Raw genomic sequence first — 22,327 nt, 5'->3', positions numbered from 1 at the left:
TTGGCTTTTAAACCTCAAAAATTGACTCCAATCTCAATTTATTTAAAATCAAGCGTTTTTTTGAGCGTCCCCACATGCGACTCACGCGCCACGGTACGGAAAATCCGCAAAGTAAACCAGATTCAAAACTTAACGATAGTAAGGGGAATTGATTTTTAATATTTTTATTTACTTTTATGCCAATAGGAAAGCAATAACGCATCAATTTCGACAAATTGAATGTCTTCCACCAACTTCTTCACAACTAATCAACGAGTTGAAACTTTTGGCCTCATCAAATATTTGATCCATCATCTCATATGCGGTATAGCAGAGCATATCAAGTAAACAACAAAAGATAAAGTTTTGTATGCGGGAGAAATGCCGAAGAATAAACTGCGAATGAAATTTCCAATTGATATTAATATTAAACGCATACATTTGGTTTGAATTGTGTGTAAGTTGGAAGTATATATTGTTGGGGAAAACAATACGCGAGAGAGAGAGAGGGGGGGAGTGGGAGAGAGAGGAGTTTCTGGGGGAACAATTTGATGGAGGGCTGGGTAGTCAATTACTTGCACCACTGAATCGCTGATGGAGCAAACATACACACACATACCCCATTCTTCTGAAGAAATTCCTCCAACTTTTCCGGTAGTGGATGAATGATTGATGATTTATCCGAACTTTTCGTCTATTCTGTGGATTTATTTTTGGGTTAAATTTGGAGGAAAGAGAATGCAGAATTTCCATCTGCCACCTCTATAATCCATTACCTTAATTTATGCGTGTAGATTTGGTTATATACACACGTTTTTATACGATTTGGGGGATTCTTTGACGTGTTCAACAGGTTTAATTTTCCACGAATATTCTTTAATTCTTCGCTGATTGAAACAATTCATTGAAGTGACAGCTTTTTCCCATTTATTTTGTACTCAAAGTCTTTAAATAAAATGGCTGCTAAGAGTGCAGTTTAGGCTTCCCCCACGCCATCATCAGCGCCAACTAGTGACAAATCTTTTCTCCAAATAATATCAGTTTAATGCGTTTAATGTGTTTCCGAGAGATTCCACTTTTAAATTTTGAATTAAAACGAACAAACTGCCTGAACTACAGATTAACTGATCAACCCAATTACACAGAGAGCTGTGATTTTTTTCCCTACATAGCATCCAGTGTACTTGATAAAGGGTTTATAGGGCTCAATGGAATATTAGTAATGTATGCTCTCCTCTCGTTGGATGTTACTGTCAACAGATCGATGTGTTTACCCAGTGTACACATAAACTCCCGGATGAGAGTTTACCAAATGGGATAATGGAACGTGCTCCAAGCTGGATTTATAGACTGGAAAATATTCCCCACCCCCACTACCCCCTCAAACCACGCACAGTGATGTTACCCCAAAAATCGTAATTAAGCCCTTTTCAAATGAAATTCCAATTAGGGGTTGTTATTTAAAAAAAAAGCCAGGCGAGAGACACTTCTCCCCATAAAGGCCACTTTTATTGTCAACGCCCTAAACCAAAATATCACACTATTATTTTTTAAAACTATATACATATGTAGGTACATAGAAAAGTATATATTTCAGTTAAAAAAAAACAAACTTTTGAATGAAATTTAGTACGAAAGGCAAAATGACAAAATAATAACTGCTGTGAGGGAAGTATTTAAAAGGAGATTTTTACCATGATGGACTACGTGTGTACCGCCTAAAGGGAAAATTTACTGGCAAAGTGTCAGGACATTAGAGAATTTCCTTTTCTGACGAGCCGGTGGGGAAGGGAGGTGAAAAAGGATGTTTCACAGACTTTTGCACACACCACCCACACACACCACTTTCTGCGAGAGAACTCTATATATGAAAATAATTTCCATAATGTCATCCTGCAAATTGTTTTATGACGCTCTGAGCAGAAAATCGACATTGTCATCTTGTAAAGCATAAAACATAGAACGTCTTGTAGAGTCTTTTCCATGCTGTAGCAATTTTGATATTTAATAAATTTTGCATAAATGCACTTTGAGTGATTGATAGGTTATTTAAATTTTTGAAAAAATTTCATGCAATTTTGTACAAAGTGTCTACTTTAACAAAAAAAAGGAGTCTATTCATTTTAGGGCTGTGTTTATGCTATCATTTAGTGTTATGGAAAATAAAGCATGGAATCATTTTCCAATATGATCTACTGAAATGTAGAAAAAGAAACTAATTAGAATATTATTAAAACTTGCCAGTCGGGTATGTATATAATAATTACTTATTGAACAGACGTCGCTTAACATGCAGAATTATCAGTTACTGTAATTAGGCGTCCAACGGGCTATCTGAATAACTCTTACAAATATTTCTCCAGTAGGATTCTATTATATTGGTTCTTGTTCTTACAGCGTTAACATTGTTTGAAAATTCACAAAAAAAAAGTATAAATTATATATAGAAGAGACCGGAACAAAAATACCCTGAGAATAGTTTTTTACGCGACTTGCACTAAAATTATTGTTTACCCGGCTAGACCAAAGTGTATTTATTCTCCTTTTACGAATACGAACCAGTCTTATTATAGAATAAAAAGAATATTTTTCCCTACAAACTATCAGTTGCATTGGCCAGCCGGGTAAACTTTTACTACATGGCATGGTGTAAAAAAATATTTTTGAAGCAATATATCAGTCTTTATTTAGTTAGAAAATAGATTAAGGCGTAGAAAAATCATTTTTATAAATCAAATAAATTTTTCCAGCTCAATTGATTAGTCTGAAATGTATTAAATTGATATTATCATGGTCACTTCTTCAACTCCCACCCAGCCGTCAATTGCGTATTTTCCTCCCAAACACAATACGTGTCATGTCAATAAATCTCTTGTTGAAATTAATCCCGCACCAACCCATTTGAGATCGAATCCTTTCATAAATTACACGCGTAAGTAGCTTGGATGTAAATCGAAGTTTAATCTCTCATCTGCAGGACAACCACGCTTCATTACCATCAAATGTGAAAATCAATGGGGATTTTAATTAAAATTCCATCGAACTCCTCCTACTACCTCCTCCTTGTTCTTCTCTTTCCCAATCTATACAAGAACAAATCCAGAACAAGGGAGAGGGCAGGAGCTCAAAGAAAATCCCATTTCCTCATTCCTCCTCCGCATGGTGTCAACTTAAATGACAAAACACCTTCAAAAAGTTTATTCAAAGTTATAATTAGAATTTTAATTAGGCAAGTTGCAGTCCAAAGGAAAAGTCTCTCTCCCACAAGGATGGGGTGTTGCGCTAACTCCATCTTCTCTTCTGCAGAGGAAGATGAAGAGGACACAATCACCGGGAAAAGAATTGAATAAAGACTCGCTACTCTGTGTGTAGTCCTGGTAAGCGACCAGGTGGGACCTTTTGAAAGTATGTTAAGGACTCTGATGATGAGGATTTTCTCCATCCTCCAATTATTCATCCACCTCCCGTTCACGCTCAACTCTCACCAAGAAATGGCATTAAACTCCTCCACACGAAGATCCAATTAATTCCTCTGCAGGATAAAGCAAAATCCCTTTTCTAACGTGCCGCTAAGTTGTCTTTGAACCCTAAAACGCCCTAGAATTTCCACCTTAGATGGTTTTCTTTTAAACCAAAAGAAAAAAAAGATTTTTCTTGTACCCGAAGAATGTGGTGGCGCCTCCCACAAGTCAAAAGGAGATGAAAACTCCTTTCGTTCCTTGTGGAATTTCAAATATTTTAACTGAAAAAGGGAGAGGGGGGAAAGGGATGCTCACTCGACTTGTCTTTGAAGTCACTTCCGCAGGGAAAACACAAAATTGCGATAATTAGTAATTTAGCCAGTGGCATTTTCATTTATTTTCCACCCTTCTCTCACTTTTCCTTCCCTCCTCTATGTATTGCGCCTCTTCAGTATATTGCTTTGTTGTGTTTTACCCCATCCCCTTTTCTTGCACGCATGTGTCGATGATGAAAATGGAAAAGTTTCTCAAAGGATTTTTTTTCTTTAACATTAATAAAATCACTGCAAACTCTTGTTGGTATAACTTTTTTTAAGTGTGATAAAAAAAATGCAAGAATATAGTGAAAATTACGTTTGACTTTAAAAGGAGTTTATTCATTTTTGTATGAGAAAATTACTCATTAGAGGGAAGAATCGGGATAAGATCTTATATACAACAATAAAAGAAAATCTCAAGACTTTATGATTTCTCCACACTGATATCAGCTGAGATTTCTCAAAAATTATCAAAGAAGCATTAGCGTAATGGATTCAAGTATTAGGTAGCAAAAAAGATTTAATAAAAATGAACGAAGATAAATGTGTCAGGGATAATGAGCTTTAAAGCATAAGCAGATAATAAACTCAGTGTAAAATTATTCTAAGTCGTTCAAAAAAATTTCAAGTTAAATGCTGTATTCTTTTTTTAAGTTACTATTGATTGTTGCACAAAAGCATATGCTTTATACGCATCTTGAGAGAGCAAATTATGTGCAATTAGGGCGTGATTTGCGCGTTCTTCAACAAATTTTGATAAAACTCAGCTGATTTCAGTGGAAAATTGAAAATCTAATCTTAAAACCCTATCGTCTAATCAGTGTGAAGCATATGCTCAATCTTGTACTCAATGCATTTTAATCAAATGTAAGATACGATTGAGGCGTGATTTGTGCGTTTCTGAGCATATTTCCTACATTTTTCCACCAAATTCCTATGAGAACAGAAAATCTGTTTTCTATCCAGACTGACGTCATGAAGAGAACAAAAATGAATAGACTTCTTATATTTTCTTTTTTTTTATTTTTTCACGATTTTTTTTTCATTTCTAAATTGAATTAAGTAATCAAAAATCAATAAAAGTGTTGCTTTAAATCTCTCCGCCTCGTGAATAAATAAATTTTCAGTCTGGTGCGTTGGTGATGGGCACGAAAAAAAGGGGCAGAAAAGGGTTCTCTCCTTACCGGTCGGAGAGTGCAGCATCCAGCAGTGTTTTAGCCACAAATACAATTATCATCCCAAATGGTGGATTGCAATTATAATGGATTTTGAGTTTTGGGGGCCACCGCCGAATTGGCTGGCAAATGCGCCTTCCCGCCAGTTTGGAATTGAATTTTTGAGGTTTTCGCTGTTGGCGGTCTCATGTCAACATACATTCATACTACTGCCGCCACCCAAATGCTCTCTGTACGCGTACGATGGGGAGCAGGGGGAGCAATCCTGGGGTTTTGTATGTGATGATGTGTGCGAGCACACGTGAAAATCGCTCTTAATGAACTTTCTTGTAAATTTTAAAGCCACACATTGCGAATAAAAAATTTATATTCAAATTAAATTAATTTTAAAAAAAATTAAAAAGAAACTTTGGAGGGGAAAAAGAATCTCACACAGGTAAAAGAGAATAAATCCGATAAATCCCCGTAATTCCATTCAAGAATGTTTTCCATCTCTCGTCAAGAAGTGTTAAGGAAAAAAAATCCAACAGTCGGTGTTTTATTTAGAATTGAAGTTGAAAGGGAAAGAAAAACCTCCTCTCTACAATTAATTTAAATTACAGATAGTGGCTTAAAAAAGGCAGCAAACAGGCCGAAATGTAAAGACAAGAAGTCCCAAAAAGAACAAGCAATAAACAAATAAGTGAGTATCTTGTATTTTATTTGTTGTAAATGTAAAGAGCAACTGAACTTGTGCATTCTTTCGCCTCAAATAACCAAACAACCATCACCGCGTATAGTTTTACGAAGAAGTAGAAAAAGAAGCAGCAAATGTGGTAATGAGTAAAAGAAGAAGAAGAAAAAAACGATTAAATTTCAAGTATATTGAACTTTTTGGGAATAATATATTGAAGAAGAAAGAAGGGGGAATAATAAAAACTCTCTCATGGGTTAGATGTGAGAACTGGAGGAGCTATATGGAGGAGAAATTATATATATGTACATGAATATGTATGGCAGTACGCCTGGTACAAGTAAACATAATCAATTCAGATTCCTTCTTCACTTTCTTATTGTTTACACAAAAATAATTGAAATTCATTTGGTTTGGTGCGTTTGTTAACAATCCGAATCACCCAATCGACCCCATCACCCTACTTCATTTACAATTTCACCCACACTGAGATTATATTTTTTTTAGAACTCTAAAATGATATTCAAGCACAATATACGTGAAAAGTTTTAAAAGAAAATCATAATTTTGCCGTTAGGAAAATCTTGGTTTTTCTTGCAAGTTTTCACATTGAAAATTTGGGATTAAAATCTCATTTCAACTTGGGATTTGACCCTTTAGGATTTTTCTTTCTAAGTTCGAACGTCTTAACGATTGAACTAAATTCCAAAGCAAGAAAACATTGAGCTAAATTTTCTTCTTTAAAAATTCCTTACTAAGGAAATCAATCAAGGAAATCTTTAAGCAAGGAAACAAGAAGCGAGTTCTGAGTTTGCAAATTGCAAATCAGTTGTGACACAATCTCAATGATTTCAATCACTTTGCAATGGAGTTTTGGGTACATAACATATTGAACACGACACAGGGGGATGCTTAAAATCTAATTAAACTCAAACGTCTCACACTCTTGTCTGTCGATCTTCGTGTGTGTATGCCTCCTGAGGGTTTCTCTGCCATGGGCCAGGTCTTTGGTGATTTGTTTGTATGTGATATATTCTTCTTTTCTTATTAAAACACCTTCTTTTCTTACTACTTCTTTATTTCACGTCTTACTTCTTCGCTCGTCACCCAGAGAATGAATACATTATGACAATGTGGGGGAGGGCGACCTCTATGGAATGATATTTGAATATTGACCGTTACAACACCCTTCCCCTCGAGAAAAAATGAAGTTCTCAATTAAATTCACATGATATACAAGGGTCGCCCTCGGAAAAGATTCGGCTTAGATGTTCAAACGATCAGGGGGTCTTCTATTACGTTTAGGTCTTCCCTCCGGTATTTCTGGTGGTTTAATATAAACCTCCAGGGCAAGATCGTCCTTTGGTTGAGGAACTTCCTCCAAGGCATCCTCGAACCTATCCTCTTCATTTTCATTATTAATAGGGAACTCAGGGGTGGACCTTTCCCGTGCACTGTCTTCATGTTCAGAGATCTCCCAGTACTCATCCACTTCAACACTGCCCAAACCTACTTTTTCTCCGACACGTCGCAGCTGATCTATGTGTCTCTTCCAGATTTTTCCTTGATCCATTTTTATCATGTAGTGAAGACTACCCAGCTTTTGTGATATTGTCCCAAAACTCCACTTCTTTCCTCCTTGTCTGTAGTTTCTAGCTGCCACTCGGTCCCCTACGTTCAACTTTCGAACTCCAGCTTTTTCCTTGTATTTAATCTCCTTCCTCACGCTCTCCTCCCCCGGCAAAATGAAATCCAACCTTGAACGAATTTTTCTACCGAAGAGTTTCTCACTTGGCGATATTCCCGACGTGCTATGGGGGGTTCGTCTGTAGTTAAGGAGTATCGAAGACAACTTTAGTTCCACATCTTCTTGACTGACATCCTTCAGCATCATGAGCTTCTCTTTAATAGTCCTCACATAGCGTTCTGCTTGTCCATTAGTAGCTGGGTGATATGGCGCTCCCATTTTATGATCGATCCCATTTCTCTTACAAAATTCTTCGAATTCCTGACTGATAAACTGACGTCCTTGATCCGTAACCAACTGTTCAGGTAGGCCATGGGTGGCAAAAATTTTCCGCAATTCTTTAATCGTATTCCCAGATGTCGTATCCGTCACCACAGCTACCTCTGGCCATTTTGAGTAACTGTCAACTACGATAAGCAACCACTTACCGTGTATCGGTCCCGCATAATCTACATGAATGCGTTCAAAAGGTTTGTTCGGCTCTTCCCATGCATGAACAGGTACTTTTGGTGGATTTGAACGGTTTTCTTGGCAAGGTGTGCAGTTCTGCACTAATTCTTCAATGTTTTTATCCAGAGATGGCCACCAACAGTATGCTCTTGCCAGTTGTTTCATTTTCGTAATTCCTACATGTCCTTCATGTAGCTCTTGCAGTATTGTTTTTCTGAATCTTCCTGGAATATACGTTCTCAATCCTCTCACTAGACAGTCGTTCTTCAGCGAAAATTCTTCCTGATCAATTCCAAACCGATCCTCTTTTCTAATCTTTACTCCTGTACGCAATCCTTTGATCAGTTTTGCTACTTCAATGTCGTTAGCCAACTCCTGTCGAATGTCGTTCCTCATCACTGGAAGGCTGTCCATTAGGTTAATTTGTGCTACTTCTGGGTCATCTGTTTCGTATTCTGAAGTGGTCGGTAGAGGCAACCTTGACAATCCATCTGCATTCCCGTGAAATTCTGAAGTGCGATGCTCAACTGTGTAGTCAAATCCTTTCAAAAACACCGAATAGTGTTGCATCCTCAATGCTGTGTATACTGGAATTCCTTTTTCAGGATTCATTATTTGGGACAGTGCTTTATTATCTGTGATAAGCACGAATTTCTTTCCGTACAAGTACGTGAAGAATTTCTTTACTCCAAAAATTATGGCGTATGCTTCCTTGTCATGCTGGGCATATTTCCTCTGAGTATCCGTTAGTGACTGTGATGCATAAAATAGTGGCCGTTCTGATTTATCTTCGTACCTATGGCTTAGGCAGGCTCCGACCCCCACAGGGCTTGCATCCACTGCAAGAACCAATGTCTCATTCGGGTCATAATGTGCCAAAAAGGTATCCTTACTCATTTCCTGTTTAATTGCCTTGAATGCATCTTCACACGTTTTGTCCCATTCAAAATTAACCTCATCCCTGAGCAGATTAGTAATCGGACTTATTATTGTGCTGAGATTTGGAAAAAATCTCCCATAATACTGTACAAACCCATTGTATGCCCTTACTTCGTCTTTATTCTTAGGGCGTGGCATGTTCATGAGGGCTTCAATCTTCGTCGGGTCCTTATGGATACCATTTCTATCGATGACGTACCCACAATAGCTGATCTTGCTTGCGAAAAATTCACATTTCTCAAAGTTCACTCGCATATTCCTCGCTTGCAGTCTCTTCAAAACCTCTGTCAGCCTCTCCAAATGTTCCGCATTATTCTTTCCCGTTATTCTTATATCATCCAAGAATACTTTCACGCCAGGAATATCTTGTAGCATAGATTCCATAATTCGTTGCCAAATTGCCACTGCTGACGCCACTCCGTACATCAGTCGAGTTGGTTGATACAGCCCCTTGTGAGTATTTATTGTCAAAAGCTCCCTATCTTCTTCTCGGACTTCCAACTGCATGTATGCCTGGGATAGATCCAGCTTGGAAAACTTATCTCCTCCTGCCATGTCTGCGAAAAGTTCTTCTACTGTTGGAAGAGGATGCTTATCCACAATCAAATTCGGATTCAACGTAACGCTATAGTCTCCACAGAGTCTCACATTTCCTGCTGCCTTAGGGATAGCTACAACTGGGGTAGCCCATCTACTCTGATTGACTTTCACATAAGCTCCATTCTTCACTTGCTTCTCTATTTCATCCTCAATTGCTTGCTTCTTAGCCAATGGAATTCGCCTCGGTCTTAGGAAAACTGGTTGTGCATCATCCTTTAGCTTCAATTCTGCCTTGCATCCTTCTACTTTGCCCAATGAATTCTCAAAAACCTTGCTATAAGTTTTCTTCAATTTTCCTATCGCTAACTCCATCTCTTTCTCCGCCTTCCTTTCATCCTCTTGAATTTTATTTACTGTTATGATCTCATTCCAATCCAACCAGTGCATTTTCCGAGCCCATTCCCTGCCCATCAAAGGAATTTTTGAGGATTCCTCCGCCACATAGAGATTCAAGCCGTGGAGTTCATACTCTTTTACCCTGACTGATACCTTCAGGAATCCCACAATATTAATCTTTGTGCCATTAAATCCAACAAATTTTCTCACAGTCGCGAAAATTTTTGAACGAGGGAACATTTTATCTCTGCAATTCATGCTAATTACAGAGATGGGGGAACCACTATCTACCTCAAAAGCCAAATCTTTTCCCTCTACTTTTACATTTAGCATTATCTTCTCCACTGACTTACTCTCCGCATACAACAAATCTTCCACTTTATTCAATTTCTCTTTTTCCTTCTCTCCTACATCCTTCTTCTTTTCCTCCCCTTTTCCCATACAAACTTTAGACAAGTGCCCTTTCTTATTACAAGTGAAACAAGTCTTATCTTTATGATTACAATCATTTGCAAGATGTGTACTCACTCCGCACCTGAAGCATTTCTTCCTGGCCCCTCTTGCTTCCTCTACCGCATTGCCTTGTTGCTGGGATGGACGGTTGCTGTTGTTTCTGTCCTCTATCTTCAAAACCTCTCCTGCTTCCTTCGGATTCTTTGCGATAGTTTCCTCTCCCTTCTCAGAAATTTCCATTGCCTTGGCAGTGTCCAATGCTATCTCTAGAGTTAGATCTCTCTTCTCCAGAAGGCGACGTTGAATTGCATTGTTTCGAAGTCCCACAACGAACTGGTTCCTCAGTGACTTCTTCAAATTTTCGCCGAATTTGCAGTGCGTTGAAAGTTTCCTCAAAGCTGCCAAAAATTCTTCGCAGCTTTCTCCTTCTTTTTGCTTCCTCGTTTGAAATTTAAAAATCTCCACAATTTCCAGAGGTTCCGGGTCGAGACATTCCCGCATTTCATCGCAAATCTCTTTGTACGTCAAATCTCTTGGAACACGTGGAAGGATCCTGTCGCAAAGTTGATTGTATGCTGCGAAACTCATGTAGTGAATCAACAAGCTCTTCTTCTTTGGTTCTTCAGTGACATTAAATCCCTCGAAAGTATCCTCCATCCTTGCCACAAACCTTGACCATGTGCCTTTTGCTGGGTCAAAAAATTCCATATCCGTCGGAAACGCCATGGCCGGCGTTACGTTCACCCTATTTTGGGGCGCTTCCAGCCCCCTCATTCTTCCATCTGCTGCACGAGCCCCTTGGGCCAATTGCTGGTATTCGTCAACCATCCTGTCGCCACTGATATATTCTTCTTTTCTTATTAAAACACCTTCTTTTCTTACTACTTCTTTATTTCACGTCTTACTTCTTCGCTCGTCACCCAGAGAATGAATACATTATGACAATGTGGGGGAGGGCGACCTCTATGGAATGATATTTGAATATTGACCGTTACAACAGTATGATACAAGCATTTCAAATTTAATTGCGTCTTCACTGGCCCCAAGAGACAGCCTTACCCGTAGCTCGACGTACAAGAGTTGCTGGAGACGGTAAGATGAATTATTTTAAGGTGAGAAATATCAACTTCAAAAACAGTGGTGGCCAATTAAATTGCAATACTTTTGCCACTTTTTGCATATTTTATAGCATAAAACTTGACCGTTTGGACAATTTATCTTTTAAAAGGAAATTTTGAAAAATGATCTAAATCCAATTTAAGCAAGGATTCATCGCAATATGTATGTACCTACATAATATCCCCTGCACGAGGCGAAGGGAATCAAACCGAGGGGTCTGTCACTCTTGCCCAAAGCACTGCCTGCAACCCTTTTTTCCGGTCTTGGGCTTTTTAATGGTGATTGATTTGGAATGGGGTGAATGCTCGCAATGTGTTAAATAAGAGAAGGGGTGGGTTTGGTAGGTAATAGATGGAATGTAATGGTGGGATTATCGTTCACGCGGGGACTTCTTTCTCATGCTGTTACCACCTCCTTGTCCTACTACAGCCCCCCCTGCCTGTGTGCTCACACATTACACTCTTCAGATGCGAGAATTTGCATAAAGAGCGTGCCATTTTAATTGAATTACTTTCAATATATGTCGAGGGGGAGGCTATTCCCTTCTCAATCCAAAAGCACACTATAGGGTTGAATCATGTAGTAGTGTATGCATATGTTTTAGAAGCAAATACCATATAGTTAAATTAATTAGGAGATTTAGTGTTGTAAATTCACGGTGATTGAATTGAGGGTGGGTGGAGAGAGAGTTCATTTCCCATTGATATAGATAGCCCGGCGTATTGTGTCGTATGTAGGAGATTGATCTGTGTCCGCTGTGAGATTTATTTTCTTCCTGAAATTCCACAGCTGAATGTGTTGTTTTAATTACATTGGAAAAACACGTCAGGAGTTTCATGAAAACATGAAAAGATTGTTGAATCTTTCATTTTTTTTAATGGAAAGTAAAAGTGGATAGTTTTGTGATTAAAAGTGGAATTGTTTTTGTTTTTTTTTTTTTCTAATGAAAATTTTTATGAAAGCACTTTTATTTTGTCAGAAATTTTTCTGAATTTCTTTTATTCTGTAAAGAATTTATTTTATTTGTCAGCAGATTATTTTTAGCCAGAAGATTTTTAAATTTCGACAGAGAGTCTTTTAATTCTGTAAAAAGATTCTCAAAAAATATATCAGTAAATCGATTAATTGATAGGAGATATTTTAAAAGCGGAATTCTTTATTATCAGCAGATTTTTTTATTTTTCAGCAGATGATTTTGTCAACTAAAGAAATTTAAAAAAGCACAACTTTTGCACTGTGTACTACATACATTTTCAATATATTAACAAGCAAAAAATTTTTAATTTCGTAAGAAAAAAATGTTATTCCATTCAGCAGAATTCAGATCCTTTTAACATCTTTAAATTTTTTCTCATAATCCACTTTATTAGAAGATTTTTTAGTTCTATTTGGATAATCTACAATTTTGTTATAACTTCGTTTAATTCTTTCATGTAAATTATTTAATATTAACCAGTGTTGATTTTGTCAGCAAAATATCTAATTGTCAGCAAATATTTAATTTTGTCAGCAAGCTATTTTATACTGTCAGCAGATTCCATTTCTTTATCATTTAAGTTTTAATCTTCTGATTCCGTCATTTTAATAATACTTTTTCTTACGGAATAAGAAAATACCTGTTGAAAATAATTATAACTTTGTTGACAATCTTAAAATACGAAAGTTAAATATATTTTATTCAAAATGACCTAATGTAAAAAAAATCCTTTAAAAAATAATTTATTTAACTTGCACTCTTTCTCAAGCATATGATTCATTTTCAAAAATTGCATAAATGTCATTATATTTGATATGAAAATGCTTCTATGGTTGTTTTAATGCAAAAAAGAAAATCCATTGTATGAGAATTGTTGATGAGTTTTCCAAAAAAAAAATAATAATAAAATTCAGCCAATAAACCTTCCTTTTTGTCAATCAAAAAACTCATTTTGTCATCCACATTATCATTTAATTCTCTTTAAATTATTAATTTTTATTTTATTATGTTTTAAAGCACCCTTCATAAATAACAATCCCCCGAAGGATTTTTATTTGTGGTTGTTGCTGCTACTGATGTTTGAATGGCATATTTTCTGTTTATGCAAAATGTTAATTTATTTATTTAATTTTTTTTTCGGGGAATTCAGAGAAAATCAATTAATTTGATAAACACGCATTTTGATCGATGGTACTTGAAGGTACCTATATGAATAATAAAAAATAAAGACTGCTACATGTATCGGAGTACAATGCGGAGAGAGATTTTGCATGTGCGGTGTTGGCGAAAGATGATGAATAATATTTGAAGCACACGGCACTTTGGCATAATTGATATTTGCAATATTCATCGTTCATTGTTTGCCTGAAGTTAACACCCTCGGAATTGATATTTGTTTATCCTGCGGAATTGTATATTTTCCAATGCCAAAGAGGGGGAAGGACGCGCAAAGTAATGGCCGCCCGCGTGCCACGTTGCGTGGGACAAAGGCGCGGGAAAATAATTTTGAATCTCCGACAGAAGCATTTTCAGCATGATTTACTAATTATTATTATTCTCAGCTCCACGCATTTAATATTTAGGTAGTTTGCAAAACCTATCCTAACCCTACAGAGCGTTGTACTACTACCAATTTCACAGCGTAGCAGCTGCAGTGAAGTGTTTTAGAGACAAATCAATATTTGTTCAATAAATGTATGCACACGGTTTCATTGTTATATGAATCAACCCGAAATGCAATAACCATTGTTTGTATGCTGATAAAGGGGTTTGTCCTAAATTAATAATCACATGATTGCATCATGAATTGTAAAACATCATCTTCCACACAGCCCCCCTGCTCCTCGCCACCTTGTCGTCATATTTAGGCGCACACAAGCCATGCATTTAACGCATGAAATTGCATTCGATGCATTAAATTATTTAGTATTAAACACTGCGGTTCTGCACCCTGCCGTGTGAAATGAGAAGCATGAAATGAAATGGGGGGGTGGTGAGGGTGGTTGACTAGTATGGGGTTAATCATTGCAAAAAGCCATTAAGGATTCACCTTAAATTTTAACTTATTTTCTCCTTTTTTTGTTATTTTTATTATAGTTTGAATAGGATTTGATTTTGTTTTAATTAGCCAAAAGGAAAAACTTCCATCTATTGAAGCATTAATGCATAAACTTTATGTAAAACAAAACACCAACAATTGTGGTCAATTTTACTAAAGGGTTGACCATATATGTTTTTAAAGTTTAAATCTCTTAAGCAATTGAAGTAAAAACAAGCTGCATTGTATACGTATTACAATTTTTGTATACATGAAGCATATGCTTCATGTTATTAAAGAAATAATATCTTACCATGGAGGCGTGGCTTTAGGTGTATTTTTTAATAAATCGTAATCGAAGCGTATAATAGCTTAACAAAAAAAAATCCCAAAGTAATACCACTTCACAATAGCAGCCCTTTGATCATATTTAATTTTTAAAGAATATTTTATACCCACCACTGTATTCTCCATTTTTTCTTCTCTTCAAAAAAGGATATAAACTTTTATTTTTTATTGAAAACTATCAATCATGAGACTTTCAATCGCTTGTTTTTTTTCATGTAAAGTGACAACGTAAAAAGGATGTTTTCCATTATATCGTTGGAAAAAAGGATGAGAAAAAAGAAAAAAATGCTTCCTTTCGCAACATTTAATACACCAAGAGATGAATTTTCTTCGAGATTCTTACATTTTCTTAAACCCATTTGTCAAATTTTATGACATGCAAAAAAGGCAATAAGTCATTGAATTGCCTTTTTCCTTTAAACGCAGAAAAATCTATTTTATTATTCATGCTTTCCTTTTTGGGAGAAAGGAGAAAAGGATCCTCTTGAGACGAAGCCATTCGCTCGGTCCTCTTCGTTGATAAAGTGACACGCAGCAATGTTGGGGCAATGTGATGAGTTCAGCTTTGGAAGCCCCCAAAATGCTAAATTAACGCAATTACTTCAATCTGCTGTACAGCACTTAATCCATCTCACCCCAACTGTTTGGGGCTCCATCCAACCCTGAGGGGGAGTTGGTTTGTTTTTGTGCGTTATCAACACAGTGCGGGGAATGTATTTAATAAAGTCCAAAAGAAGATGCGTTAATTTTGTGAAAATAGCCCAAACATCTGCTGCATAGATATGGGGGTTTGTTGTTGGATATGTTTCTGGTTAGACTGGGATTTTAGTGCTAAACTCTCCTATATATGGTTGGTGGAGCTCAGTCATGCAATAAATTTTCACCACGAAAGAGAGAGAGAGAGCAATTTTGGAGAAAAATCTCTCTGTGATAAATTTTATTTTCCAAAAAGCGACACTGAAAATTTATCTAAAGGGAGAGGGATTGTATGAATTTTGCATACTTCTAGAAGCGCGCAGTTGTACTTGATTGCAATTTAAATGCAGTCCTAAATGGTATTGATTGCATTCTACTGCACTCTGGGTGCTTTGTAAAGTTTTAGTTCCATTTGGACTCCTATTTATGACTATTTTTGAGATTTGAACTTAATTCTTGTGAATTTGCACGCCTAAAGGCAGATTTTTACCCTTAAAAAAGATTATCATCTCTATGTAGCATATGTTTTAGGTGCACATGTTTCATGTGTTAATGCTTTACGTACACAGATAAAACTAATTCGTAAAAAGTTCGTCAAATTTCTTGTAAGGTTCGTTACTTTCCTATGCATTTATATGGGGAAGTTCACCTCCAGGTTCGTAAAAGTGGGTTTCAACTCCTTTTGGAGGTAAAAGTTGGTAAGAATTCATCTTCAAAGTTCGTAATTCTCATTTTACCTCCAAGTTTGTAAAAGGTTTGTTATTCGTTCTGAGGGGTTTCGAGCAGTTTTTTTCTCTTTTTAACCTTTAGAAATCATATGACCCCCTCAATTCCCATTATTTAGCAGTGTTCCAGGAATGTCTATTGCGGTTCATCGGATGCATTTTATGTTGCAAAGGATGCCCCAGCAGAGATTTGCAGGATTTTGCAATTTTCCACACAGTTATGCTAAAAAATGAAAAAAAAATTCTATCCGTTACACTAAAAAATGAAAAAAATTCTATCCGTTACACCCAATTTCTATTACTTAGCAGTGTTCCAGGAATGTCTATTGCGGTTCATCGGATGCATTTTATGTTGCAAAGGATGCCCCAGCAGAGATTCGCAGGATTTTGCAATTTTCCACACAGTTATGCTAAAAAATGAAAAAAAAATTCTATCCGTTACACTAAAAAATGAAAAAAATTCTATCCGTTACACCCAATTTCTATTACTTAGCAGTGTTCCAGGAATGTCTATTGCGGTTCATCGGATGCATTTTATGTTGCAAAGGATGCCCCAGCAGAGATTCGCAGGATTTTGCAATTTTCCACACAGTTATGCTAAAAAATGAAAAAAAAAATTCTATCCGTTACACTAAAAAATGAAAAAAATTCTATCCGTTACACCCAATTTCTATTACTTAGCAGTGTTCCAGGAATGTCTATTGCGGTTCATCGGATGCATTTTATGTTGCAAAGGATGCCCCAGCAGAGATTTGCAGGATTTTGCAATTTTCCACACAGTTATGCTAAAAAATGAAAAAAAAAATTCTATCCGTTACACTAAAAAATGAAAAAAATTCTATCCGTTACACCCAATTTCTATTACTTAGCAGTGTTCCAGGAATGTCTATTGCGGTTCATCGGATGCATTTTATGTTGCAAAGGATGCCCCAGCAGAGATTTGCAGGATTTTGCAATTTTCCACACAGTTACGGTAAAAAATGAAAAAAAAAATTCTATCCGTTACACTAAAAAATGAAAAAAATTCTATCCGTTACACCCAATTTCTATTACTTAGCAGTGTTCCAGGAATGTCTATTGCGGTTCATCGGATGCATTTTATGTTGCAAAGGATGCCCCAGCAGAGATTTGCAGGATTTTGCAATTTTCCACACAGTTATGCTAAAAAATGAAAAAAAAATTCTATCCGTTACACTAAAAAATGAAAAAAATTCTATCCGTTACACCCAATTTCTATTACTTAGCAGTGTTCCAGGAATGTCTATTGCGGTTCATCAAATGCATTTTATGTTGCAAAGGATGCCCCAGCAGAGATTTGCAGGATTTTGCAATTTTCCACACAGTTACGCTAAAAATTGAAAAAAAAATTCTATCCGTTACACTAAAAAATGAAAAAATATTCTATCCGTTACACCCAATTTCTATTACTTAGCAGTGTTCCAGGAATGTCTATTGCGGTTCATCGGATGCATTTTATGTTGCAAAGGATGCCCCAGCAGAGATTTGCAGGATTTTGCAATTTTCCACACAGTTACGCTAAAAAATGAAAAAAAAATTCTATCCGTTACACTAAAAAATGAAAAAAATTCTAACCGTTACACTAACCTTACAATAAATTTGAACGAATTAATTTTATCTGTGTACATATGCTTCACGAGAATAAGATTACAGGCGTGGTTTTTTTTCTTTTGCAAGCTTATCATTCACCTTAAAAAAAGGTGATCATTCACCTTTTTTTACCTTAAAAAAATCATCTGATTCTTTTAATTTTTTTCCTTTCTTCTTTTCTTTGCGTAATTATTGAAGACAATCTCATTACTTTTTATGTAGCTACAATTATTGACTCTTCTTTAATTTCCTCTATCCTTCATCCAATTACCACAAATTTTTTCCCTTTAATTTTGATACCATGAGTGAGGCGAATGAGTTGCGTGAGATTTGGAATTTTTGTGTGTTTGTGATTCCCAGTAAATTGACTCGCATGACCCTTATGGCAGTACTATGGCCAATGTCTTGTGCGATGCTGCATGTGGAGTGGATGGGGTCAGAGAAGTGATGATTCAGAGATTACCTTCACCTCTTATCCACTTGTTTTCACCAAGTGCCACTCAAAATGTGAAAAGCTCAGCTTTTTTTTCTTCTTCTCCTTCTTTCTCCTTCTCCGCACTACCCTCTCTTCGCATATAGAAGCCAAAGGAATTTTTCCCCTTTTTCCCAAAAATACTTTCCCATGCGAATGTGAGAGGGTGGATGGCTATCTACAATGCGGGTGGTTTTCTTTTGTCGTAAGTACAGGGTGGTCGATTTAATATGGACCAACTTTGAAAGCTTATAACTCAGCATAGAAATAAAATTGTGTGGTGTTTTTGGTATGAGAAGACGCAGAAACTAATAACTTAGCGTTTGCATGCCATGGGATTTATGAGAAATGTAAAATAAAGGGTCCAATTTCGATTTGAATGAAAAGTGATCTTTTCAGGATTTACATCAAAATGGGCCATGATTTTTGTCGATGTTTATTCATGCACACTGGGTTGCGATGAAATTTTCGCATACCCCATACGCGTATGAAAAACAAACATGAGTTTTCTCACTCAACATTTTCACTCATTTTCCTAACTAACATGAGTTGGAGACACTTTCTTGGTGAGAAATTATCATCAAGGGGGAGTCTGCCTTGGTTCTTGGACGCACAGAAAATAACAAAGAAAATTCCTACCTTGAAAGATGACGGCTCCATTGTTGACTTTTCGTGCACTTTTAAAAGCACTTTTTTTGCACTTCAACACGATCCCCACACACAATTTTCATTGAATAACCCTAAGAAAAGATTCATAACTAATTTTTTTTTTAAATAATCTTTTGCAAATAACACTAAATCACCAAAAATAATCACACTCAATATCACAGTCAAAATCACTTCCAAAATAACATCGAAACTTTTCTTCGATTTCACCTGATCAACGTCATGTGAAACATAACATTGATGAAACATGACGTCTCGTTAACACATTCTTTCATTAACACTTTCAAGTTCGACATAATTTTTTTTAAGAAAAAAATGCTTAAAAAACAAATTAAATAAAAACTTTTCTTTAGCGCAAAGTCCCTTGATAAAACCATTCCTATGCCCAAAAAGCTTTTCGAAAAAAAAAAATAAAACAAAAAAACACTGCTTTTTAAAGAAATTACTTTTTGTGTTTTTTCATTATTAAAAAAATCATTCAATTACTGCGAAGAATCTTTTTTGGGGAAATGAATTTATTTATTCACACCATCAGTCAAACAAAAATGGGCCTCATGGCTTAATGAAAACTTTCTCAAAAAAAAAAAAAAAAAAAAAAAATCCAGAAACCTCCCTTCTCAGCTCTGCAAAATTTTATTGCAAAATTAGAGCCTTCTTGAAGGGTTGGTCTCTTTGATTTCTTGGACAAAAATTAAAAACAATCTCTTTAATTATTCTTAAACGGTTTTTTCTTCCTCCCTCAAGGATTCTAAGTAATTCCTTAGAAGAGGAACCTTCACTTCTATCCGCAAAGAACCAATTTACCCGAAAACGTTTTTTTTTTTTTTTTTTTAAATAAAATTAACATGGTTAAGCGCGTAGCGCCCACGCAAAGAGCCAAACTACGCGAAAATGATTTTCTTTAAAATAAAATTGATATGGTTAAGCACGTAGCGCCCACGCAAAGAGCCAAACTACGCGAAAATGATTTTTTTTAATAAAATTGATATGGTCAAGCGCGTAGCGCCCACGCAAAAAGCCAAACTACGCGAAAATGATTTTTTTTAAATAAAATTAACATGGTTAAGCGCGTAGCGCCCACGCAAAAAGCCAAACTACGCGAAAATGATTTTCTTTAAAATAAAATTGATATGGTCAAGCGCGTAGCGCCCACGCAAAAAGCCAAACTACGCGAAAATAACTTTCTTTAAAATAAAATTGATATGGTTAAGCGCGTAGCGCCCACGCAAAAAGCCAAACTACGCGAAAATGATTTTTTTAAATAAAATTAACATGGTTAAGCGCGTAGCGCCCACGCAAAGAGCCAAACTACGCGAAAATGATTTTCTTTAAAATAAAATTGATATGGTCAAGCGCGTAGCGCCCACGCAAAAAGCCAAACTACGCGAAAATAACTTTCTTTAAAATAAAATTGATATGGTTAAGCGCGTAGCGCCCACGCAAAAAGCCAAACTACGCGAAAATGATTTTTTTAAAATAAAATTAACATGGTTAAGCGCGTAGCGCCCACGCAAAAAGCCAAACTACGCGAAAATGATTTTTTTTTTAAATAAAATTGATATGGTTAAGCGCGTAGCGCCCACGCAAAGAGCCAAACTACGCGAAAATGATTTTTTTTAAATAAAATTGATATGGTCAAGCGCGTAGCGCCCACGCAAAAAGCCAAACTACGCGAAAATGATTTTTTTTTAATAAAATTGATATGGTCAAGCGCGTAGCGCCCACGCAAAAAGCCAAACTACGCGAAAATGATTTTTTAAAAATAAAATTGATATGGTCAAGCGCGTAGCGCCCACGCAAAGAGCCAAACTACGCGAAAATGATTTTTTTAAATAAAATTGATATGGTCAAGCGCGTAGCGCCCACGCAAAGAGCCAAACTACGCGAAAATGATTTTTTTAAAATAAAATTAACATGGTTAAGCGCGTAGCGCCCACGCAAAGAGCCAAACTACGCGAAAATGATTTTTTTTAAATAAAATTGATATGGTTAAGCGCGTAGCGCCCACGCAAAAAGCCAAACTACGCGAAAATGATTTTTTTTAAATAAAATTGATATGGTTAAGCGCGTAGCGCCCACGCAAAGAGCCAAACCAAGCGAAAATGATTTTTTAAAAATAAAATTGATATGGTCAAGCGCGTAGCGCCCACGCAAAAAGCCAAACTACGCGAAAATAACTTTCTTTAAAATAAAATTGATATGGTTAAGCGCGTAGCGCCCACGCAAAAAGCCAAACTACGCGAAAATGATTTTTTTAAAATAAAATTAACATGGTTAAGCGCGTAGCGCCCACGCAAAAAGCCAAACTACGCGAAAATGATTTTTTTTTAAATAAAATTGATATGGTTAAGCGCGTAGCGCCCACGCAAAGAGCCAAACTACGCGAAAATGATTTTTTTTAAATAAAATTGATATGGTCAAGCGCGTAGCGCCCACGCAAAAAGCCAAACTACGCGAAAATGATTTTTTTTTAATAAAATTGATATGGTCAAGCGCGTAGCGCCCACGCAAAAAGCCAAACTACGCGAAAATGATTTTTTAAAAATAAAATTGATATGGTCAAGCGCGTAGCGCCCACGCAAAGAGCCAAACTACGCGAAAATGATTTTTTTTAAATAAAATTGATATGGTCAAGCGCGTAGCGCCCACGCAAAGAGCCAAACTACGCGAAAATGATTTTTTTTAAATAAAATTGATATGGTCAAGCGCGTAGCGCCCACGCAAAAAGCCAAACTACGCGATAATGATTTTTTTTTAAATAAAATTGATATGGTCAAGCGCGTAGCGCCCACGCAAAAAGCCAAACTACGCGAAAATGATTTTTTTTAAATAAAATTGATATGGTTAAGCGCGTAGCGCCCACGCAAAGAGCCAAACCAAGCGAAAATGATTTTTTAAAAATAAAATTGATATGGTCAAGCGCGTAGCGCCCACGCAAAAAGCCAAACTACGCGAAAATGATTTTTTTTTAATAAAATTGATATGGTCAAGCGCGTAGCGCCCACGCAAAAAGCCAAACTACGCGAAAATGATTTTTTAAAAATAAAATTGATATGGTCAAGCGCGTAGCGCCCACGCAAAGAGCCAAACTACGCGAAAATGATTTTTTTTAAATAAAATTGATATGGTCAAGCGCGTAGCGCCCACGCAAAGAGCCAAACTACGCGAAAATGATTTTTTTTAAATAAAATTGATATGGTCAAGCGCGTAGCGCCCACGCAAAAAGCCAAACTACGCGATAATGATTTTTTTTTAAATAAAATTGATATGGTCAAGCGCGTAGCGCCCACGCAAAAAGCCAAACTACGCGAAAATGATTTTTTTTAAATAAAATTGATATGGTCAAGCGCGTAGCGCCCACGCAAAGAGCCAAACTACGCGAAAATGATTTTTTTTTAATAAAATAATAAAATAACATAATAAAATAAAAAAAAGCGCTACGCGCTTGACCATATCAATTTTATTTTAAAGAAAATCATTTTCGCGTAGTTTGGCTCTTTGCGTGGGCGCTACGCGCTTAACCATGTTAATTTTATTTAAAAAAATCAT

At 36.4% G+C, this 22,327-nt stretch overlaps 2 protein-coding genes across 2 annotated transcripts in view; both read right to left on the bottom strand.

The window, feature by feature from the left end:
- Nucleotides 1–22,327, bottom strand: part of LOC129795284 (toll-like receptor Tollo) — a 650,843-nt gene that overhangs the window by 112,139 nt on the left and 516,377 nt on the right. The gene's annotated exons all lie outside the window — the stretch shown is intronic.
- Nucleotides 6,870–10,996, bottom strand: LOC129795201 (uncharacterized protein K02A2.6-like). The gene has a single exon (XM_055836288.1). It carries the CDS (start codon nt 10,956–10,958, stop codon nt 6,870–6,872), a length of 4,089 nt encoding a protein of 1,362 aa, XP_055692263.1. The 5' UTR covers nt 10,959–10,996.

The sequence above is a fragment of the Lutzomyia longipalpis genome, chromosome 4 (assembly GCF_024334085.1).
Source record: "Lutzomyia longipalpis isolate SR_M1_2022 chromosome 4, ASM2433408v1".
NCBI classification, from domain to species: Eukaryota; Metazoa; Arthropoda; class Insecta; order Diptera; family Psychodidae; genus Lutzomyia; species Lutzomyia longipalpis.
The sequence above is the reverse complement of the archived record's forward strand: the minus strand, read 5'-3'. Positions and strand labels throughout refer to the sequence as shown.